This window comes from Schistocerca cancellata, chromosome 3, assembly GCF_023864275.1.
Source record: "Schistocerca cancellata isolate TAMUIC-IGC-003103 chromosome 3, iqSchCanc2.1, whole genome shotgun sequence".
NCBI classification, from domain to species: Eukaryota; Metazoa; Arthropoda; class Insecta; order Orthoptera; family Acrididae; genus Schistocerca; species Schistocerca cancellata.
In genome coordinates, this window is record NC_064628.1 from 298,677,144 (window position 1) to 298,702,836 (window position 25,693).

The 25,693-nt window shown below is 39.1% G+C and overlaps 1 protein-coding gene across 1 annotated transcript in view; it reads left to right on the forward strand.

The window, feature by feature from the left end:
• LOC126174999 (rho-related BTB domain-containing protein 1) overlaps positions 1-25,693 on the forward strand; it is a 527,665-nt gene that overhangs the window by 435,625 nt on the left and 66,347 nt on the right. The window contains exons 7-10 of the mRNA XM_049921485.1: positions 6,598-6,834; positions 8,774-8,865; positions 20,354-20,474; positions 21,092-21,256. Of these exons, the coding sequence (XP_049777442.1) occupies positions 6,598-6,834; positions 8,774-8,865; positions 20,354-20,474; positions 21,092-21,256 (615 nt within the window). The remainder of the gene's footprint in view (positions 1-6,597; positions 6,835-8,773; positions 8,866-20,353; positions 20,475-21,091; positions 21,257-25,693) is intronic.

Here is a 25,693-nt window from a genome sequence, read left to right on the forward strand (position 1 = left end):
CTCCATCTCTAATAATTTTAATGTCAATGGGACATAAAAAATTTAAAATAATAAAAATAAAGGTGTCATAGTACTGTCAAATCAAAGGGATGGCATTAGGATGAGGGCCACAGGATTTTCATAGGTTTTAATGGAGCATTATATTTTAAACACTATAAATTCTTGCTTCCTTGAATGAGTGTTTTCAATGTGTAAAAATGTTTTTCCGGTGCGTGAAAAGTTTTGACAATTAGAATCCTCTGGATTTCCTCAGTGTCATATATGACTAAAAACATATTAAAAGGTCGAAGCATGGAGCACAGTGAAACATAACAGAAAAACAGCATTCACAGTACCTTCCAAGCATACCTTTTATAACAGCAATAGTACAAACATTCACACACACAACCACTTAGACACCCAAATACAAAATTTCTGGTGATTTGGCTACATGATAACTACAAATGGGATTCTCACACTGATAGCATATTTACAAGAGACTAGGTTACCCCCGGTTCGGTCTACCACTCCCGTTTTTTGGAACTTCGTTCGAAGTTCATCAACATGACTTTCATTTATACAGATGGCTCTAAGACCAATGACGGGGTCGGGTGTTCCTTTATTGTCGGGGCACAAAGTTTCAAATACCGGCTCCATGGCCATTGTTCGGTCTTCACAGCTGAGCTCTTTGCCCTCTACCAGGCTGTTCTTTACATCTGCCGCCACCGACATTCTGCTTATGTCATCTGCTCCGACTCCCTGAACGCCATCCAGAGCCTCAGTGATCCGTACCCGGTTCACCCTTTCGTACACCGGATCCAACGCTCTCTTCAGCAGCTGGTGGACGTCGGTTCTCCGGTTAGCTTTATGTGGGTTCCTGGCCATGTCGGTATCCCTGGGAACGAAGCTGCAGATGCCGCGGCCAAGGCTGCGGTCCTCCAGCCTCGGACAGCTTCTTGTTGTGTCCCTTTGTCCGATTTTAGCAGGGTCATTTGTCAGCGCATTCCATCGCTGTGGCATGCCGATTGGGCTGCACTTACAGACAACAAGCTTCGGGCCTTCAAACCTCTTCCCGTGGCTTGGACGTCCTCCTCACGCCCTTCTCGGTGGGAGGAGGTAGTTTTGGCCCGGTTAAGAATTGGACACTGCCGGTTCAGCCATCGCCATCTGCTGACGGCTGCGCCGGCGCCGTTCTGCCCATGTGGGCACTTGCTGACGGTTCGACACATTTTAATGTCCTGTCCAGATTTTAACACACTGCGTCTAGATCTTAACTTGCCAAGTACTTTCGATGCCATTTTAGCGGATGACCCACGAGCAGCTGCTCGTGTTCTTCGTTTTATCAATTTGACAAACCTCTCAAAGGACATTTGATGATGCTGTTTTTTAATCCTATGCCTGTCAGTCTGTCTTTTATCATGTTTCCCCTTTTAGTTGTTGTTTTAAACTTGTGCCTCGCGGTGCATTCTTAACGTCGTCAGGGCGCTAATGACCATTGAAGTTGTGCGCCCTAAAAAAAAAAAAAAAGAGAAAGAGAGAGAGAGAGAGAGAGACTAGGTACAATGGGAAATTTAATGAGAGTGCTTGAAAACTGTTGTCATGAAGACTGTCTGATGACTGTTAATTATTCTAATATACATTCTGTTATGAAGTATGTGATCATTCTATGGGGTAACTTACCATCCTGACTAAAACTCTTCACAATGAAAAAAAAAGAATAGTGAGAATCATGGCTAAAATAAAAAGGAACAAACCCTACAGACCAATATTTAAAAGGATGGGGATTCTTCCTCTTCCATGTATCTACACCTTTGAAAGTGCAACATTCAGTAAGAAATATGCAATAACCAATCCTAGTGTCCTCCTCAAAAATGAATATATGCATCAACATGACACAAGACAGTAAACTGACTTTCATGTGCTCCAAATAAAAAACAATTTGTGCCAGAAAGGAACATTATACCACAGTAAAACTGTTTACAATAGGTTACCAAAAGAAATTAAAGTAACAAATGATCTAAAAATATTTAAAGCAGTATTAAAAGAAGATCTGTTAGCACATCACATCTACAGTCTGGATGAGTTCCTCCAAAATCTTTGAGTGCCTAAGAAAGTTAATGCTAAGTTTATAACCCACATTCTTTATCAATTGCAAAAGTACTGTGTAAATATAACTACATACTTGTAGCATGTAGAGACTGTAATCATTAATATTCGTGTATTTATATTTTCAGTTGTAATTTCCTAGCTGAAGTGCTTTAATCAAAAGTCACAGCTAAAAAACATACCCATTAATACATAGAAAATACCTGTGAACATTATTACATATTTATACCTAAAAACAAAGATGATGTGACTTACCAAATGAAAGTGCTGGCAGGTCGACAGACACACAAACGAACACAAACATACACACAAAATTCAAGCTTTCGCAACAAACTGTTGCCTCATCAGGAAAGAGGGAAGGAGAGGGAAAGACGAAAGGATGTGGGTTTTAAGGGAGAGGGTAAGGAGTCATTCCAGTCCCGGGAGCGGAAAGACTTACCTTAGGGGGAAAAAAGGACGGGTATACACTCGCACACACATACATATCCATCCACACATATACAGACACAAGCAGACATATTTAAAGACAAAGAGTTTGGGCAGAGATGTCAGTCGAGGCAGAAGTGCAGAGGCAAAGATGTTGTTGAATGACAGGTGAGGTATGAGTGGCGGCAACTTGAAATTAGCGGAGATTGAGGCCTGATGGATAACGGGAAGAGAGGATATATTGAAGAGCAAGTTCCCATCTCCGGAGTTCGGATAGGTTGGTGTTAGTGGGAAGTATCCAGATAACCCGGATAGTGTGACACTGTGCCAAGATGTGCTGGTCGTGCACCAAGGCATGTTTAGCCACAGGGTGATCCTCATTACCAACAAACACTGTCTGTCTGTGTCCATTCATGCGAATGGACAGTTTGTTGCTGGTCATTCCCACATAGAATGCATCACAGTGTAGGCAGGTCAGTTGGTAGATCATGTGGGTGCTTTCACACGTGGCTCTGCCTTTGATTGTGTACACCTTCCGGGTTACAGGACTGGAGTAGGTGGTGGTGGGAGGGTGCATGGGACAGGTTTTACACCGGGGGCGGTTACAAGGGTAGGAGCCAGAGGGTAGGGAAGGTGGTTTGGGGATTTCATAGGGATGAACTAAGAGGTTACGAAGGTTAGGTGGACGGCGGAAAGACACTCTTGGTGGAGTGGGGAGGATTTCATGAAGGATGGATCTCATTTCAGGGCAGGATTTGAGGAAGTCGTATCCCTGCTGGAGAGCCACATTCAGAATCTGATCCAGTCCCGGAAAGTATCCTGTCACAAGTGGGGCACTTTTGTGGTTCTTCTGTGGGAGGTTCTGGGTTTGAGAGGATGAGGAAATGGCTCTGGTTATTTGCTTCTGTACCAGGTCGGGAGGGTAGTTGCGGGATGCGAAAGCTGTTGTCAGGTTGTTGGTGTAATGCTTCAGGGATTCCGGACTGGAGCAGATTCGTTTGGCACGAAGACCTAGGCTGTAGGGAAGGGACCGTTTGATGTGGAATGGGTGGCAGCTGTCGTAATGGAGGTACTGTTGCTTGTTGGTGGGTTTGATGTGGACGGACATGTGAAGCTGGCCATTGGACAGGTGAAGGTCAACATCAAGGAAAGTGGCATGGGATTTGGAGTAGGACCAGGTGAATCTGATGGAACCAAAGGAGTTGAGGTTGGAGAGGAAATTCTAGAGTTCTTCACTGTGAGTCCAGATCATGAAGATGTCATCAATAAATCTGTACCAAACTTTGGGTTGGCAGGCCTGGGTAACCAAGAAGGCTTCCTCTAAGTGACCCATGAATAGGTTGGCGTACGAGGGGGCCATCCTGGTACCCATGGCTGTTCCCTTTAATTGTTGGTATGTCTGGTTTTCAAAAGTGAAGAAGTTGTGGGTCAGGATGAAGCTGGCTAAGGTAATGAGGAAAGAGGTTTTAGGTAGGGTGGCAGGTGATCGGCGTGAAAGGAAGTGCTCCATTGCTGCGAGGCCCTGGACGTGCGGGATATTTGTGTATAAGGAAGTGGCATCAATGGTTACAAGGATGGTTTCTGGGGGTAACGGATTGGGTAAGGATTCCAGGCGTTCGAGAAAGTGGTTGGTGTCTTTGATGAAGGATGGGAGACTGCATGTAATGGGTTGAAGGTGTTGATCTACGTAGGCAGAGATACGTTCTGTGGGGGCTTGGTAACCAGCTACAATGGGGCGGCCGGGATGATTGGGTTTGTGAATTTTAGGAAGTAGGTAGAAGGTGGGGTGCGGGGTGCCGGCGGGGTCAGGAGGTTGATGGAGTCAGGTGAAAGGTTTTGTAGGGGGCCTAAGGTTCTGAGGATTCCTTGAAGCTCTGCCTGGACATCAGGAATGGGATTACCTTGGCAAACTTTGTATGTGGTGTTGTCTGAAAGCTGACGCAGTCCCTCAGCCACATACTCCCGACGATCAAGTACCACGGTCGTGGAACCCTTGTCCGCCGGAAGAATGACGATGGACCGGTCAGCCTTCAGATCACGGATAGCCTGGGCTTCAGCAGTGGTGATGTTGGGAGTAGGATTAAGGTTTTTTAAGAAGGATTGAGAGGCAAGGCTGGAAGTCAAAAATTCCTGGAAGGTTTGGAGAGGGTGATTTTGAGGAAGAGGAGGTGGGTCCCGCTGTGACGGAGGACGGAACTGTTCCAGGCAGGGTTCAATTTGGATAGTGTCTTGGGGAGTTGGATCATTAGGGGTAGGATTAGGATCATTTTTCTTCGTGGCAAAGTGATACTTCCAGCAGAGAGTACGAGTGTAGGACAGTAAATCATTGACGAGGGCTGTTTGGTTGACAAGCAACAGTACCTCCATTACGACAGCTGCCACCCATTCCACATCAAACGGTCCCTTCCCTACAGCCTAGGTCTTCGTAGCAAACGAATCTGCTCTAGTCCGGAATCCCTGAAGCATTACACCAACAACCTGACAACAGCTTTCGCATCCTGCAACTACCCTCCCGACCTGGTACAGAAGCAAATAACCAGAGCCACTTCCTCATCCTCTCAAACCCAGAACCTCCCACAGAAGAACCACAAAAGTGCCCCACTTGTGACAGGATACTTTCCGGGACTGGATCAGATTCTGAATGTGGCTCTCCAGCAGGGATACGACTTCCTCAAATCCTGCCCTGAAATGAGATCCATCCTTCATGAAATCCTCCCCACTCCACCAAGAGTGTCTTTCCGCCGTCCACCTAACCTTCGTAACCTCTTAGTTCATCCCTATGAAATCCCCAAACCACCTTCCCTACCCTCTGGCTCCTACCCTTGTAACCGCCCCCGGTGTAAAACCTGTCCCATGCACCCTCCCACCACCACCTACTCCAGTCCTGTAACCCGGAAGGTGTACACAATCAAAGGCAGAGCCACGTGTGAAAGCACCCACATGATCTACCAACTGACCTGCCTACACTGTGATGCATTCTATGTGGGAATGACCAGCAACAAACTGTCCATTCGCATGAATGGACACAGACAGACAGTGTTTGTTGGTAATGAGGATCACCCTGTGGCTAAACATGCCTTGGTGCACGACCAGCACATCTTGGCACAGTGTCACACTATCCGGGTTATCTGGATACTTCCCACTAACACCAACCTATCCGAACTCCGGAGATGGGAACTTGCTCTTCAATATATCCTCTCTTCCCGTTATCCATCAGGCCTCAATCTCCGCTAATTTCAAGTTGCCGCCACTCATACCTCACCTGTCATTCAACAACATCTTTGCCTCTGCACTTCTGCCTCGACTGACATCTCTGCCCAAACTCTTTGTCTTTAAATATGTCTGCTTGTGTCTGTATATGTGTGGATGGATATGTATGTGTGTGCGAGTGTATACCCGTCCTTTTTTCCCCCTAAGGTAAGTCTTTCCGCTCCCGGGACTGGAATGACTCCTTACCCTCTCCCTTAAAACCCACATCCTTTCGTCTTTCCCTCTCCTTCCCTCTTTCCTGATGAGGCAACAGTTTGTTGCGAAAGCTTGAATTTTGTGTGTATGTTTGTGTTCGTTTGTGTGTCTGTCAACCTGCCAGCACTTTCATTTGGTAAGTCACATCATCTTTGTTTTTAGGTATATTTTTCCTACGTGGAATGTTTCCTTCTATTATAACCTTATTACATATTTACATTAACTTTTTCATTATCTGATTTGCTGTACTGCACCTGTAAGATTTACTGGACCAAATACATACAAATACAAATATACATGTACAATCCCCTGGCCCTGGCCTTGTCATAGGAGTTTGCATTTGGTTGTCTGTGTGGTTGTGTGTGAATGTGTGTACTATTGTTGGAAACAGAACTAGTGCTCAAAAGATATTGTGAACACTGTTTCCTGTTATGTGTTAACTGTGCTCCATGCATCAACCCACTACAGGTGAGTGGTTGCCTTTCCCTTATTCTACATATTGCTCCATCCAGAAATTTCCATTATTGTTACAAATGCATCAAAATACTATGTTCTAATGAGAATATTCTAACAGTCAAAATGGTATAAAAGATTATTTAAGCTTGGATGTTTTTCTTTTAGGCACCGTTCCGTCCTCCCAAGCCACTGCCACCAGAACTTCATGTGACAGCTAGCAGCTATGCAGAAAATATGCAAGCACTGTGGCTACATCAAGCCTACACAGATGTGGTTTTTGTGGCAGGTAGTATAGGTTTCTCAGCACACCGATTTGTTTTGGCAGCTGCTTCACCTACTTTTCACAAGCTGCTAGTTGCAGGACTTGATCTGGGAGTGCGCAGTTCTAGTGAGTCCAGTATGGTAAGTTCAACACACACAAAAATATTTCATTCATTTTAAATACTGAAAGCTTGCACTTTATTAAAGGTGTAGTGCACAGTCACTGACTGACACAAAGAAAATAGTGTTATCTTTTTTCTTTGTTACTGTGAAAACAGGATATCCTGTGTGTTTCACTGTCTTCGTACATTATATCTGTAATTTGTTGACAGTCATCAAGGTGTGATTCGATCCATTTTTTAAACTGGACTCTAATTCCACAGTTAATGAATATAGCTGCAGGAGAATGTGATGATCAGTAACACTGAAGGCTTTACTAAGTTTACTAAATGTACCAGAAACATGTTGTTTATCATCCACTCCTAATAGTATTTCATTTAAAAAGGCAAAAATTGCTGACTGGATTGACTCCTCAACTTGGTAACATTACACTTCAGTGCCTTGTGAGCCAACAATGTCCCAATGTTTCAGGACTTTGTCAACAGCATAGAATGCCACAAATTATATTCAAGATAACATTTTTAGTTGCCACTATCAAATAGCCAGTACATGAAGTCCATTGAATCTAACCTATATTATGAGAAAGACACTTAATATACATAAAGGCAGCTGGTTTAAACATAGTCAGTTGCTTTATTGGCAGCAGAGCTACATGGTCTTTTGGGATCTACAAATTTCAGCGTAACAATTTTTTCTGTTGCCAGCAGAGTTCCATGTTCTTTTGGGATCTGCACCATAACAATGACTGTCAGACTGAAACAAGAGATAAAATGACTCATCTCACCAGACTACGTTGTACCATACCTCTTTAATTCAATAAGCAATTTTGTGCCTCAGGAGAAGAACTGCTCACCATATCGTGTAATTTATAGCTAATACAGTGGTTTTGTTTCCTTTTCATTTCAGCACCAATGTGCTTAACATCCTTAACAGCCATTCAAGGTACTGCTCACCTATTGCAACAATCTTAACTATAACTGTGCTACCTGCTGTGTTTCATAACATATTCTGTCACATCAGGGATGATTAGAGTTTACAGTGTATGAGAGCCAAGACATTTCATACCTCAGAATTGGGTCATCTTTAAGCTTAGCTAAAGAGCACTCAAGGGTTACAGACAGAATTCTGTGTTCCATCCCCTTCCTTTAAAAGAATGAACACATCTGAACTAACTAAACCAAAGAGAGCCACATTATGCGTGTTTTTTGTTTCTTACAGCATCATAAAACTGTATCAAATGCCTCTTTTTTCATTTTTTTTTGTAATTTTGTTCTTTATTACAGATAGGCTGCCTGTCTTCCAGGAATGTGTCACATAGTTTTTCAATGACAAACATTTAATTTGGGGAAAGGATAGAATGCTACTCATTACATAGAGCAGGTGTTAAGTGGCAGGCAGGTATAATGGAAAACACTGCTAAAATATTTACTTGTAAGCTTTTGACGACCTTCTTCATAGAATGCACCCCGATTCACACCAGCACATCTCACAAACACATAGCCACTGCCTCTGCGTGCTGAGTCAGTCAGGCCCCAGCACCTGGAGATAGTTACCATGTATGTATGAGTTGTGCTTGTGTGAATGTGTGTGTTCTACTTCAGAAGAAGGACTTGGTTGCAAAGCTTATGAGTAAATATTTTAACAGTTCTTTTCACTGTGCTTTTCTGTAGCTCAATGCCTCTTCTATGTTGTGAGTAGAAATCTGTCCTTTCCATAATATTTTTGTTGTTCCATCATGGACTTTCCATTGTTTAAACATTTGAGTAATTTTATGATGTGAATTGGCTAATACAGAATTTTTCATCTTTGAATAGCTTGAATACCATAAAAATAAAATAAAATATTGTGCACTTGCTGGTTGTGCTAATAGAATTTATTTCTTGCTGTCAAAATATTTTCCTTTGTTGGAACAAATATGAAATCTTGATAAATATTAGAGTAATCACATTTTTATTTGCAGGTAAGCACATTTGGTGAGGCAACTGTGGGTGACTTCAATGATGATACAGAATGCCTCATTCGTCAGTCTGACAGTTACTTCAAACCTTCTCGGTAAGTGTGGTTTCAGATTATGTTTTTATTTTTTTCTCTAGTATTTGCTTCAGATCAAGAGAAACTGCATGAACAAAGACCATGCCATGAAATGTTTTCTGGATGTTCCCAAGATAGACATAATTAGCTGAACAAATCATTATACCTGCTTTCTGTACCAGTCATCAACACCAGGTTGTGAAATAGGGACTGCAACTTGTCCTTCAAGAACTTCATTTGTCCTTACACTGCTAGGTGGAATGACTCTAGATCAGCCTCTGATTCTTGGTGGTAGTAGCTGTTTCTTTTAGGTCTTCATATAACAGTCAAGTATGTTGAGAAACCACTGGCAGAGGTTGGTTCTTTCCTGCCTACTAACTGACAAAAGAGCTTTCTTTTCCATATGTTGTAGTCAACTTTTGGGAACCAAAGTGAATTAATAAATAAGATATTCAAATATAATATTGTATTTTTGGAATTTAATGTATAACTACACACTTCAGTGTACTCCTCTACACACAATCTACTTAATCTTGTTTTATTATTACTTTTTTTAAAATTTATGTGCACATTATTGAGTTGGAGAAAATTCTCCTTATTGATCTTACATTTGCTGTTAGCTTATAACAACTAGCGTGCTCATTTCTGATCCCTGTGTTTTAATAGTGTTGAAAAAGACAAACCATATCAGATTCCTTCTTGAAATATTTGAACCAAACAACTTGTGCCCCTGTTATTTTTTAATTCATCTGATATTCTAGCCAAGAAAGTTGACTCTCTTTTTGTCTCTCTTCTTATGTGATTGGAGATTCACCTAGTCTAGTTGTTTAGTTACTATCTATCAGCAATTTGAATTTAAGTTAAAATGTTGCCAGTTTCTACCAGTTAAACAAGCCAACTGCTTTTATTTGTAGTATTTCCTGTATTTTTCTGCTTCCAACTTGGCTAACTTATCTAAACTCATAATATTCAGGAATAGGTTTTGCAGTGTGTACTCCTACTTCCAATTGGCTTTAACTGAAACAGTACTATATTAAATTTTGTTTCTATCAGTGTTACAGACCTTGGTCTAAGCCTGGCAGAACTGTATATGCCTTACTCACACTTTCTGCAGCTCAGTTGGTTAACCATTAGTTGAGCTTATTTATCAAAACACTAACATAATTCTAAATGTTCTGTCATCTGTGCAGACCTGACAATCACTTTTATTAACATGCAAGCTTGGTACCTTAAATCTCTTTTACCTATTAATTTAACCACATATTACTTGACTTCTGCTTAGCATCAGAATTGTTCTTTGTTTTCTACCTCTGTTATCTTGATCTCAATGACATGTAAAATGTTATTCTTTCTTCTGTCTCTTCTGATGTTCTCTGTCTTGTTGTGGTAGAACATAAATGATTTAACAGTAAAGGAGACCACTCACGAATAGCCAAAGCTTCGAGTCATCAATAGGCACGTGCAAAAGAGAAAAATACCTGTTAGAAAAATCATTTGTCAAGCTAGAGTACACATGCACACACACATACACACACACACACACACACACACACACACACACACAATATTGTATGTCCTGCCTGCGCAGTGTAGGACACAAATGTGTGTGTGTGTGTGTGTGTGTGTGTGTGTGTGTGTGTGTGTGTGTGTGTGTGTGTGTGTGTGTGTGTGTGCACGCGCATGTGCCTTTTTCTTGTTTTTGTATTTGTGCTGTAGCTCGACAAGGGATTTATTCTGAAAGCTAGCAAGTTTTTTTTTTCTGTTTTGTATGTGCCTGTCAACAACTCAATCCTCCTCCTATTCAGTGAGTGGTCTCGTTTACTCTCAAATTATTTACATAATTAATAGTTATGTTATTGTTTTCCCATGAATCTACAGGAAACACCTTCCATGCACAAAATCAGAAGGCATATCTGGTATGAACTGAAGCTTAGGTACCTTAAAAAGCTGTTTCTTTTCCAGCCTTTGTTAGTCGGACATTTTCCATAGCCTCTTTTATTTTTGTATTTTCAGTTTGTGGGTTCACATTTATTATATTGCTCAAAAGACACAAATTATAGTTTTGTAACTAATGTCTTTTTATATGTATATTTTTAGGATATCATACCTCAGTCAGTGAAAAACAGAACCCTTATACTCTGCTGGCCATTCAAAATGCAACACCAAGAATGACCAGGGAGATTGATCAGAGCCAAATTTATTTAGGAGATAACTCATTGTACAAAGATCACATGACTAAAAATACAACCTCATGTAAAGTGAGAAATATGATGAAATTAGTATTGAGTGTTGCCGCTGTTTCTGGCTATAACTGCTGCTACATTCCTGGGCATTGAAGCAGAAAGATTCTGGATGTGTTTTTGGGGAATAGTAGTTGATGCTGCTTCCACATATTGGCAAAAGTGATCTGGCATTGCAGTGGATGGTGTATCCTGGGACAGTCAGTCCACAATCATCAACCAGATGTTTTCAATAGGCGAGAGATTGGGAGAACAGGGAGGCCAAGGCGCAATGCAATCCAAGGGACAATAAAGAACTCTTTAACATTGCATGCCATGTGTGGTGAAGCATTATCCGGTTGCAATGTGGGCGTCATCAAATTTTGAAGGTATACTGTAAACCATAATACGGGGTGCACAATCAGCATGGTGAGGCATACAGTTCAACAATGTCTCACCACAATGTCTCCAGACTGTAGTCCAACCATCGTGGTGTTGTGGGCAGAAACAGGATTCATTAGTACAAACAATGTCATTCCATTCCATTGTCCATGTCCTTCATTCATCACACCATTGCCAGCACAAACACCTGTGCCATTGACTCAGTGGTAAATGCAGCAATGGATGCTTTGGGCACAGTTCATTCTGCTGCAATTGATGTCAAATAATACACATGGACAAAGGGGGTCACAATCAGTCCCATCAGTCTGTTATTCCTTCCTGCATCCAGTGATAACAGTTCCCCATCACAGTTGCTTGGTTCCGTCTGACACAATCACCAATTTCTATGAAGGATAATCTGCTAATCCACAATCCCTACAGGCAACTACTCTTCCTCAGTTGAGCTCTGAAACATGCTCAAAAGACACTTGCTGTCTTCTATGAGGCATACTGGAGCTGCTCACACAAAACAATCACACAAAATAAAAATGCTGGTACATCCACATGGCTGTCTGCTCCCCTTTATTTAGTGCTTGCAAGTGGTGCTACTGGCACCCATGGTGTGCACCTGTGCTGAAATGCTAGTCATGTACATACTGCATATTTAGCTTGAGTTGGATTCTTCCTTCAGGGCATTGCATTTTGGGTGGCCTGGATAACCTTGTTTTCTATCTGTCTCAGGAATGGGTATGTAGAGGTATCAAGTTGAAATTTATGTCAAATAGTAAGATCTACAATCCCTTGTCAGTGTAAAAAAAATTAAGCTTCTAACTCAATACAATCAAAATATACATCCATGTATGCCACATACTTTGATACTCACAAATTCATTCCTCAAAACTTATAGATGATTTGTCTCTGTAAATAATTAAGTTTGTATGAAACCCTTAGAGTGAAAATTCTGCTCGCACTTGTCTGGTTTTTTATTTTTTACATTGCATACATTGTCACAGAATTGCTTCTTTGAACATATCACCAAGTTCCTCGTGCTACTCCCCCAGTAAAAATACAATCTGTGATTGTGACATATTGTCACATTTTTTGTAATCTGTTGGTGATATTACAAATGTTATTGTGTAGTGTTGTTTTCTGTAAGATATTTGAAATGAAAAATTATATTCACCAGAAAATACACAGAAGGGAAAGCCTTTTAAGCTAGCAGATACTTTATTTGGAAAAGATAGTAAGTCACTGGAGAAAAAATTATATTGAAGGATGAAATGGGAAAACTATCCAGGACAAGAGGAAACAAGAGAAAATCATCTATAAAATAATAGTAACAGATGTTATATGAAACTCCAACGAGTTAGAATTTATTAAGAGAATAAACAAGTCAGTGTTGCAGAAAGGACAGATGTGATTAAAATGGGGAGGAATAGAAAAAATTGAGGATGCATCACATAAAGATATGAAAAAAAACGAATAACAGGTTGTTGGGGAAACAGAGAATAATGGAAGTACAAGGAGAAAATGGGACAAAGAAGGCAAGCAGTGATAGCAGTCTCTATAGAAAGCTCATGCCTCTGAACTTCTGAGGTATTAGTTCTTAGTATGCTAACTGTGGATAATGATGAATCAAAGTAAAACTTTTTTGATGTACAGCCATTGAGTTATTCACAAGAATCGCTGTCGTTTCAGAAGAATACTACATGACAGCTGTATAATACACTGAAATAAGAAATACATGAGATGATAGAAAATCTTCCCAAATCATGACATGCAATTCATATGTGATACAGTTACAGGGTGTTTCATAAAGGGATAATAGTGTGAGACCATAGCTGACATGGAACTGATTATGTGTAGGTTTCATTCACATACATCTTGCAGGCATCTCTTTATGCAACTGAGAATCTACATTTACACTTTGTAAATCACTGTGATGTGCATGGCAGTTTTATATGGTGACAGAAATATAAAAGGAGAGACATTTAAATTGTGATTTACTTCAGTGTATATTAAACCTGAAATGTTCAAGCTGGAATAAATGTTTCTTGAATGTTAAGTTAAATGTTGATGTGCTTCACATTGGATCTTTTCCCCCTAAATGTATCTAAGCTTTCAGGGCTGTCCAGCTATGTGTATGTTTAATAAGTTTACCTGTATAATGTACGTTTGTACAGTTGTTATAATGATCAGTTGGTATTTATATGAAGACATAGTCACCGCACTCTACACCGCTGCTGTTGCACTCCACTCTCTTGAAAAGCTTAGTTAAGTTTAGTTCTCACGTTAGACATGTGTGGCTACCTACATTCATAGCACACTCTGGGATGTATGAATGTAGTTGTCTCAGTTTTGGGGGGAGAAAATATTAGTAAATTACAGTTCCAATTGTAATGGTCGCCTAGTCGTAGATATTGCTAATTGCTATAATCGCACTATTTCACTCCCATTTACGGAGCTTGTTAGCACTTGATGTTAGGTTGGCGCCATTAAAATGCATTGTGTTGTGGTAATCGCTGCTACTTGCTGGATCGCTGCTGTGTCTCGATGCTGATGCTGGCTCTAAATCTGGTTATCTAGGGTTAAAAACATGAGGTCCCATGTTTTTTTTATATGCTTTTGATGATAAAGAACGAGCGAAACCAACAAATATGTAAACTTCAAACATTTATTACTCTGGTGGCCATCTTAATTCCACTGTCCACCAAAGACCATGACACAACACAAAGTAGTACTTCCTTTACATGTTCTTTGCATTGTTTATCTACCTCAAACAATAACACACAAACACACTTTACCAAAGTGACATTCCGACTGCCTCCCGACCCTTCTTGCTGCTTGTATTTATAACATTGTCAAAGAACTACTAAAAAGATATATAGTTTATAAGTCACATGTACATCTGTTATCATAATTTGTGCAGAAAAGTTATTAATTTGCATCGAGTGACATACTTTAACATGTTATTAAAATGACAGACAGATTTGTTGACTTGACAGAATAATTCTTTGTTACAAAAAGGCCGTTTTTTAGAAGTTTGTCAATTGACTTCTCTAATTTGCATAAATAAGTAAATAACATGAATTATTAAGAATTACATTGATTTTCGTCTAAAATAGGATTGATTACATGAATACTGAGTAAAAACGCTCCTAGTGAACAAATAGGTTTCACTGGGTGATTTTTATTTAAGGAGATCCAAAATACCTAAGTTGGCCACTATTTTTCGTACTTCATATTAATTATTTAAGATGGACTTAGTGTTTTTACATGATGACATTTGCTGTATCAGTGATCAAGTGATATTAACTTTTGTGTGGGTCAGTTATTCAGTATAATTTAATGGGTTGGCTGTTTATGGAGACATGTTATGCAATCATTGTTAACATACACAATAACTTTTCTATAATCATAAATACTCGTTAAACTGGTTGAATTTGGAGGGTATCGCATACTTCGGTACAGTAAAGCCTTTAATATGTTCGTTTCACAATGCAAAGATGGACTGTTGGTATAGAACTGGACCACACGCAGACTCGAACTAACACTCATAAAGCAGCAGAGATGAATGTCTAATCATGTGTGTATGTAAATGTGAAACTCAGATTTCCAAAGTTGTTAAAATGATTAAATTTGTAACTTTTGAATACATATTTATTTATACAACAGTTCTCTTCAACAAAACAGCCACATTTGTATTTCTTTTCACGAGATATTATATCTCAGCATTTAAATAAACTTAATTCCCTAACTAATTCAATAATGGCTGCTGCGCACAATACTATTAGAGCTGCTCTGACAACACATCTTTTTATTCCAGTATCTCAGGCCAAAGTAAAAAATATTATTAATCCAGTGTCAAGAATTCTATGTCAGCAAACAGTAGCATCAGCAACACAGAGTATATTCTGGCAGTCACTTTCTTTCACTGCCACAAATGTGTTAATTCTCAAGAGCACATAGTGTGGAGTTTGCTGAAGTAGAGTTGTGCAATTAAACCCTGTCAACATCTGACATACAGAATACATCTCACATTTCTCATCTCTTAAGTCAATTTGCATCATTACAGCAGAGTGTGTGTTCAATTGTAGCATTTGTTGGGACCTTCTCCAACTCCATTCTTGTATGAAGTACAGGAAGAATTACTGTTAAATATCCTTAAGTGCACTGTAATTAATATAATTTTATCATCAAGATCACTGCAGGAGTGATATGTATATATTTCTAAGTCGATCATTTAAAGTGGATTCGTGAAACTTTGCAATTAGGCTTTCTAGGAATAGTTTACCTCTATCTTCAAGAATGTGACACCTCACTTTCTTCAGCACCTCTATAACACTCAGTCATAGGTCAAACAAACCTCTGACCATTTGTGCAGCCTTTCTCTGTATACGTCCGCCCCCTGGTCAGTGCATCTGACTGCCATGCGGTGGGCCTGGATTTGAGTCCTGGGCGGGTTGGAGATTTTCTCTGCTCAGGGATTGGGTGATGTGTTGTCATTATCATAATCATCAAAACACAAGTTGCTCATTGTGGTATCAACTGAAAAGACTTTCAATTCAGTGGCCAAACTTCTCTGGTGGAGATTCCCAGCCATCAATGCTATACAATCATTTCATTTCATTTCTCTGTATACATTCAGTATCCCCTGTTAGTCATATTTGGTCTGGCTCCTACACACTTAAGCAATATTCTAGAATGAATTGCACAACTGATTTGTAAGCAATCTCCTTTGTAGACTGATTGAATTTCCTTACTATTCTACCAATAAACTGAAGTCCCCCCACTTGCTTTACCTGTGCCTGAGACTGCACTGAGGTGGCAGAGGTCATGAGATACCTCCTAATATCACATTGGACCTCCTTTTGCCCAGCATAGTGCAGGAGCTCAATGTGGTAAGGATTTAGCAAGTCACTGAAAGTCCCCTGCATAAATATTGAACCATGCTGCCTCTGTAGCCGACCATAATTGCTAAAGTATTGGTGGTACAGTATATTGTGCACGAACTGACCTCTTGATTATGTCCCATAAATGTTCATGGAATTAATGTCAGCTGATCTGGGTGGCCAAATCATTTGTTCGAATTGTCCATATTGGTCTTCAAACCAATCACAAACAACTGGGGCCTGGTGACATGGTGCATTGTCATCCATAAAAATTCTACTTTTGTTTGGGAACATGAAGTCTATGAATGACTGCAAATGGTCTCCAGCTAGCCGGACATAACCATTTCCAGTCAATGATTTGTTCAGTTGCACCACAGGACCAAGTCTGTCCCATGAAAACAGAGCCCACACCATTATGGGGCCGCTACCAGCTTGCACAGTGCCTTGTGGACAACTTAGGCCCTGGGCTTTGTAGGGTCTACACCACACTCAACCCTCTTATCAACTGAAATTGTGACCCATTTGACCAAGCCAAGGTTTGCCAGTCATCTAGGGTCCAACCAATATGGTCACAAGCCAATGAGAGCCACTGCAACTGATTTAATCCTGTTAGCAAAAACACTCATGTCGGTCGTCTGCTGCCGTGGCCCATTAACACCAGATTTTGTCACACTGTCCTAACGGAGATGTTTACCGAATGTTCCACATTGGTTTCTGCATCTATTTCACACACTGTTGCTTATCTGTTAACACTGACAACTCTACACAAACCTGCTACTCTCAGTCGTTAAGTGATGGCCATTGACCATTGTATTGTCTGTGGTGAGAGGTAATGCCTGAAATTTGGTACTCTTGGCGCACTCTTGACACTGTGCAACTTTAAATATTGGATTCCCTAAGAATTTCTCAAATGGAATGTTCCATGCATCTTGTGGTGTCACCGCCAGACACCACACTTGCTAGGTGGTAGCTTTTAAATCGGCCGCGGTCCGCTAGTATACGACGGACCCGCGTGTCGCCACTGTCAGTGATGGCAGACCGAGCGCCGCCACACGGCAGGTCTAGAGCGACGTCCTAGCCCTCGCCTCAGTTGTACAGCAGACTTTGCTAGCGATGCTACATTGACAAATACGCTCTCATTTGCCGAGACGTTAGTTAGCATAGCCTTCAGCTACGTCATTTGCTACGACCTAGCAAGGCGCCATAGCATTTGATAATTAATATGGTGAAGCCTGTACAGTAATGAGAAATGTTCACCAATTGTGGATTAAAGTTAAGTATTCTACCAGTTACTCTTGTTTTGCTAGTCTTATTTCTCTGACCTGTTCCAGACCTCACGCCATCCTGCATGAGATTATAGCGTGCATTTCGGCCTCCTCTAGCAACACTTCACATCTGGCTCCAACTGCTATTCTGCATCCAAAGACTGTTAATGTCTGTTGTGTGGCTATATTCATGTCAGAAACCTTTTCAAATGAATCACCTGGGTACAAATGACAGCTCTGACAATGAACTGCCCTTTTATACCTCGTGTATGGAATACTACTGCCATCTGTATATGTGCATATCATTATCCTATGACTTTTGTCATCTCTGTGTATGTGATTGTTCCAGTTCACAGCCATACAAAGTGTTATATGCAGACATTAATGTGAGCTGACAGATTCCAACTGTGACTTACTGATATTATAGTCAAAGAATACCGCTTTTTCTTCATTTTGTGAAGTGCAAAAAAGAGTTTAAAATATTAACCCCAGCATCACAGTAAAATTATTCATTTCTGAAGTTTGTTATCAACAATCCAACTGAGTTTTAAAATAACACACATATTCACACATCCAACACTAGAAGGACAAATGATCTTCATTACTGCTTAACGAATGTAGCTTTGGCACACAAATGGGTGAAATAGGCAGCTATAAAACTGTTTGACAATCTACCTAGCAGAAGAATTTTCATGTGTAGATTAAAAATGTGTATCCTTAACAGTAGATTCTATATTATAGAGGAATTCTTGAATAGAAATAATGTAAGGTTTACTAAAAAAGACCTGTACATGTAGTCATAAAAATATTTTTTTCATTTTTTAGAAGTGTGTATGTGTTCTATGCTTGTTCCATTGAATGTTCGACATCATAATGTTTGTTGTGAATATCATCTATGGAACAAGTAACTAACTTTGTAACTGCTTTCAGAAAAAAGCAGTAATGCAGTCACTATTATCAGTTATGACTTATATTGATTTTTGCATCAGAAAGAGGAATGTACAACGAATATCTGTGAGGAGTGCTTAAAACTTGAAAGAGATCCTCTGTCAACTAATGTATATATTTTTCCTTTGTCTCTTATTGTTGTCATGTTCTCAGACCTTGGATGTGTAATTTATTGATTCCAGTTACATAATTATGGCCAAAACTGCATACTGGTGTATCATTTATTTCTTGTCACTTCATTAGTCATGGTCCAGTCAGTAGCCTTTGGACTACTAAATTTGGCATTACTTGTGATTGGAGTGTAAATTTGTAGGGCCTGTAAATTAAATTTTATACATTTAAAGGCCTTGGGTTCAATCCCTAATCACTCCCAGGATTTTCATCTGCCACTAACCATTTGGGTATGTTTGTTAATGTGATAAATGCTGTGCTGTGCCTTGGCTCGGAGCATATGTTAAACCATAGGTGTGCCTATAACTGGCTGTGTTAGTCAGTTAAAAAGTCAGAGGAGCACTATAGTGTTCAAAGCAACCGTCAGGTTGATGGCACTGTACTTACATCTATGTACTTGAAAAGTAGGATGTCATCCTGCTTGCAAACTCGGAAATATACATACAATACTCTACATAGTATATGCATAATATCTATAATATGCAGTGTTTTACACAGATATATAATACACAATAATTTGCAATACTAGTAAACTCTAATAACAGAGTTACCACAAGGTTTAAAAATTCATTGTGCATGACTGACATAATATGAAAATACTGCTTCACTTTCTGCTCCTGTCACACAAAAAATTAATTAGTTACTTCAGCTCCTTCAGCATACTGTTACTACCCATGTTTTTCTATCAGAGTTTATTTCAGTGTTGGAAGGAAATTCTTCTCAGTTTCGGTCTTCCAAGATTTCTTAACAGTGATTTCATTAATTTGATACTGGAATACAGATGTCATTTTACAAACGTTTGTAACCTATGTGAAAGGCTCCTTGGTTCCGTTCCATTTCTTGTGTTAAGGCTATGAATGGGGGTCATCGATCTCCAATTTTGGGGATCTTATAATGCAGTCTCAATGGTCTTCCACGCATATAATGATAGAAAATGTTTAATTTTAAGATCCTTAAAACAATTTCTAAAAGATTCTTGTTGTCTCTTTTTCAGTATTATTGGAATTTTTTGTTGAGAATATTATTTTTGTTCCTTTTATAGTTGAGTTCTAGGTATTGTGACTCCCTATGTGGCCCCAGTGTGCTTATTTATATATATCTAACTGCCCCTTGTCACACTCTAATTACATTACCAGTTAATGGCATAGTGTTGACAGTTTTCCAATTAATAGCATAGTGTTGACAGTTATTTTCTCTTTTCCACTTATGCCAGTTTAATTTTAGAAGAAAAGAATGTATTACTCCTGGAGTACTTTTATTAATTTGTTCATTAAAAATACCCTTCTAAGAACTTCATTCCCCCAATTATTGGCACAGTACTGCAAATTCAAGCACCTGCAGCATACACTAACGATTATTCATGATTCGGAGAGTGTCCAATTCTTTCAACTAGCAACTGACTCACACAGAACTTCCCACACAAAAGTGCATATTAGCAGACTGTATGTGGAGGCTCCATAAATATTTCTGATAACCATAAGTTTTCAGAGGAGTATGTAAATGTAAGTATTGTTGCTCTGTTCATATTACTTTATTAAGTTTGATAATAGTAAATGCTCTCTGTTATCTTGCATCAAAAAATTGATTTAGCACTAATACCCATATTATATTACAAAGTTTTTCATTTGTCAAGTGTCTGGGAGCAGTTGAAACGGCGCTCCAGTTGCCAGGTCCTCACCACAGACAGCAGTAAGAGATTAGGGTCTTCACGAGAACTCAACCATCCAGCTCTCCAAGCAATTAGAATTGAACAGGTATTGTGCAATATTCTCTAGTGTGTCACCTGTGTGTTGATGTGAACTTTTTCAGAAAACATTAATAGTTTTAGCAAGATATGTTTTCGTAATGTAATTACAGGCAGATGTGAAACTTCAGTCACTAAAAAAAAAAGGAACTTAAAAAGGTCAATTGACTATGAACTGTTGTATGATACTACTCTCTCTCTCTCTCTCTCTCTCTCTCTCTGTCTTGCCCCCCCCCCCAATCCCTCCCTCCCTCCCACCCTTCCTCTCCTCCCTCCCTCCCTCCCTCCCTCTCTCCCCTACTCCTCTCCTCCCGTCTCCCACACATACAACATACAATAAGAGCCTACAGAAGTTCCAGGATTCTAATAACAATACATTTATCTGCAGTTGTGATGCAATGAAGATGTTAAGTACTTTATTTAGAAACATGCAGTGTCTTCTCTTTTCAAATGTAGCTTTTGTCTGCCACCTTTATTGTAATTTTTATAAGCTTGCACTACTGAATAATTTTGAAAAACAGTTTGATATCACTCATCTATCATTCAAATAATTTCAGAAAACTCGTTTTATTATCTAATGCTTATCTTGTCAATTTCATTAGTACATGTGTTGCTTTCAATTTTCAGTGTGAGGCTACCAATACTGTTGGAGGGAGCCAGAGACCTAACAGGCCATGCTGCAGTGTTCAGACTGTAATAACATTAACTAAACTGGTAACACCACAAGCCATGCAGCAGTGCCTACAGTTTTTGTACACAGGATCCATTGACCCACGGTACTGTGAATTGCAAGTAAGTTTCCATTATGTTATTATACATGTTACTGCCAAAAAAAGTCAAAGTTGCATGTGATTTACTGCAAATCAGATCAGTTTCCTGTGAACTAAATAATTAATAAAATCACAAACACTCTTTAAAGGAGCTCTAGGTTCTTTAAATGCCATGTATCTTATATATTGTTCCTAACTTATTCTGTACATTGATGTTGAAATGACACTGTACAGAGCTTAGTTGTGTCTGTTATATACAGGAATGGAAACAAAGAGAAATATGGTTTTTGTCTTTTAACTATATGATGTATCACATAATAAACTTAAAAATATTGTTTAAAGTATTATCAAAATATAATACAATAGAATAGCACAAAAAAATAATTTCAGAACCCAGTGAATAGCTATAAAATATGAAGTTTACCAAAATGAATGAAATAGTAGTATATCAAGTACTAGTATGCAGAATTATCTTCTGAATCAACCATGCAAAAGCAGATTTAAGTACAGAAATGAAAAAGAGAAAGAAGATATATGTATAATAATATTAGATTAGTAAGAATTCAGCAGAAATCAGAGCAGTAAGTCACTGATGGTGCAGTGGATGGAATTCACTGACAAATGTCATATTGCATAACTGGCACTTGCTGCATATTTGGAGAACTTAGTAGGGTGGTTTGTGAAAATCATTGGTAGAGGTGCAGAACATGAAAAAGCAGCAAAAGATTTAAACTACGAAAAAACTTAAAGAAAAGAAACAGGAAAGACAGAGCAAAAATGAAGAAAAGATTTAAGGCTTAAGAGATACAGTAAGCTTTTCATAAGTAGAACAGAGAGAGGAGAACTTATCTACATATTGTTCTGAACTGCTTCATTTAATCTTCAGTATTGGTTTTATGGAGTTGGAATTTCTCACCCTTACACAAGAACCTTGTAACCTGAGCCTACAGGAAACCTACATTGCTATCGTGACACTGTCATCTGAAATTCTCTCTTATCAAATCATCTATCTTGTCCATTAACATGTTATTTTACCACCCGATCACCCCTGAGAGATGATAATTTTGCACGAGAAACTGATTATGCCCTATTAAAGGACCAGTTTTCAAAAAGAATACAAGAACAATTTTACAACTTCTTACCTTAAGAAACACAAGGAACACAAAAGTGGCACTATGATGGCACTAGATCAGTATTTTTTTTCCACACTTGCATCATCATTTAAATGAGAGGAAAACTAGAATATTGTTTCTATATTGAAAGTTATAAGTCAAACTTGATAGAATATCAACAACATGAAAATGATAGATTGCTTCTCACCATATAGAGGAAGCGCTGAGTCACAGACAGGCCCAATGAGAAGAATTGCTAGAAATTTGTCAGTTTTCAGACAGTACTTTTTCAGAAGCAAAAAACTCACACATAATTCACACAAGCACAACTCATGCACACATGGCCACTGTCTCTGAGCACTATGGGTTGGCTATGACAGCCTTAGCATCCAGAGGTAGTGGCCATGTATGTGAGAGTTGTTCTTTTTTGAATATGTTGTGAGTTTTCTACTTATGAAGAAGGACTTTCTGCAAAAGCTAAAATATTTCTAGTGTCTTTTTCATTGTATCTGTCTGCTACTCAGTGCCTCCTCTGTGTGATGGGTAGTGATGTATACTTTGCATATTGTTTTTATTCCATCCTGGACTTTCCATTGTTTGAAGTAAAACCAGATGATAAAGAAAAATGTGGGACTAAGAGTAGTAAGAAGTGACAAACAGTAGGAAATAAAAGGACTTAAAGTGGGACTATTTTAAATTCAGCATCCAGTCATGAGTGTGACAGAATGAATAAAAATCAGTAGAATAGTTAAAGTATGTCGTATATTATGATATGAAGAATGGCATAACTGTGCAGAAACACGAACGTACCTAAATTCTTAAATTATGATGCTCTGAAATGTTAGAGCATGATTATTAAAAATGTGTTACATCACATCAGGAGTGCTTCTTTTTGAAATAAAATGGCGAGGAATGATATAGGAAAGACTCTTTGATTAGTAGTACTGGTCAGATCTGCCTCTTAATTTGTCTGCATTTTGCATCTTGTAAGCCCCTCCTCCTTTTCTATTAAGAAATGGTGAGCTATTACGCTGTCTGGGTTATGTGGCATCAGACTTCAAATAATGACAGCACCTGAAGTGCAGATTTACTCCCAAGGTACATGTGCTAGTTCACTAAAGTTTCTGATTATTAGCCTACTGGCATATGTCCTACCAAATCTTTCTCTCCTTCATTCCATAAATTTACACCAAAATAATAAAATGTGATGCAAAAATACACAGTTGAAATTAACAGAATTTATTATTATTGAGGCATAAGTGAAGTGTCTCTATATGTCCTAATCACAATTTTTCCACAATCACTTATTTACAAAGTGCTTCAGAGTTTGCCATTGCCATCTTGTTCTGTATAGCCATCTGTTAATGATGTATGCATTTATCAGGTATGAAACTAAACACATTCTTCCGATTTTACACTTTTATATGCAATTTCATGACACTGCACACACCTGTAAGTCAATTGTTATGATAGCTCAGGCTGAAGTTACTAGCTCAGACACATGAAATGCTGTCATGAGATGCCAAACTGCACGCTGCCTGTAGTAAAAGGCATCCCCATCATCAGCATTATCCCACTGGAGCAGAGATGAGTAAAGACAGATTCCATCTGTCAGGAACAGGTTTGATATCAGTAACCCACTAATTGTTTCCAAAATGCATGAGAAGCAAGGATTTCTTGAAATAAAAGAAAAATGCCAGAAATTAATGAAATATCCCAAGGGGAGTATCGACAACATTGCTGCACAAAGCAAATTAAGTATGCCACAGTTCCCAGTCTAGATTTATTGCTTCTCCTGCAGAAATGTACGCTGTTGTTGAGTATTTTCTCAGTTTTAAAATCAGTTCAATTCCAGGTACAAATGGATTCAGACAAACTGCAGTTTAAACGTGGCAGATATTCATAAAGAGCCAAAGTATGCAATATAAATTCCCATGGTTGGCAGCAAGATGAAATTTTTTCCCTGCTCACCACTCCCTTCCCCATACCCATTATAGTTCCCAGCTGAGCTCATGACACTGTTCCCCCCTCCAAGCCTATTGTAGTTCTGTGCTTGAGCAATAGTCACAGGTTACATGTAACAACAGCAACTAATACGTAAATGAAATATGGCACTCACAATTCAGTCCAGTTCTCAAACTTTCACTCATTCTGCGATCTCGTGTCATCTGTTGATACTATTTCCACAATGGGTCTTTCTGCTATAATTTATTCTTGCAATAACAATTGCAATCAGTTTAAAGTGATTTATTTTGTTTATTAGATGTCTAATTCTGGATTATTTTTCTTTCTCATTTCATTTGAATGTCACCATCTTGTTCTAAAGCTAATTAAAAGCTGGTAATGTTTTCCCCCAGTATTCTAATACATGAACAGCTACCAAACTTTCATTTGTGATGCACTTCATAGTTTCTCACAACCAAATCAAATACTGACTTGGGTTCAAAATCATGTAATGTTTTTTGAAGGACAATAGTTTTGCCAGTGAAAGATACATTTACTTAAAAAGCAGCATAAACATACATACATGGTATCAGTTTGGACTAGGAATTAATATCAATGGTGAAGAAACTAAAAGTTTGAGGTTTGCCAATGACGTAATTCTGTCAGAGACAGCAAAGCACCTGGAAGAGCAGTTGAACAGAATTGACAGTGTCCTGAAAGGAGAGTATAAGATGAACATCAACTAAAGCAAAGCGAGGATAGTTGAATTAAATCAGGTGATGCTGAGGGAATCAGATTAGGAAATGAGGTACTTAAAGTAGTAGAAGAGTTTTGCTACTTGGGCAGCAAAATAACTGATGATGGTTGAAGCAGAGAGGGTAGAAAATGTAGACTGGCTATGGCAAGGACAGCATATCTGAAGAAGAAAAATTTGTTAACATTGAGTATAGATTTAAGTGCCAGGAAGTCTTTTCTGAAAGTATTTGTATGGAGTGTAGCCATATACGGAAGTGAAACATGGATGATAAATAGTTTAGACACAAAGAGAATAGAAGCTTTCAAAATGTGGTGCTACAGGAGAATGCTGAAGATTAGATGGGTAGATCATGTAACTAATGGGAAGGTACTGAGTAGAATTGGGGAGAAGAGGAATTAGTGGCACAACCTGACTAAAACAAGGGATAAGCTGATAGGACACATTCTGAGGCATCAAGGGATCACCAATTTAGTATTGGAGGAAAGCATGGAGGGTAAAAATCGTAGAGGGAGACCAAGAGATGAGTACACTAAGCAGATTCAGAAGGATGTAGGTTGCAGTAGTTACTCGGAGATGAAGAAGCTTGCACAGGATAGAGTGGCATGGAGAGCTGCATCAAACCAGTCTCTGGACTGAAGACCACAAC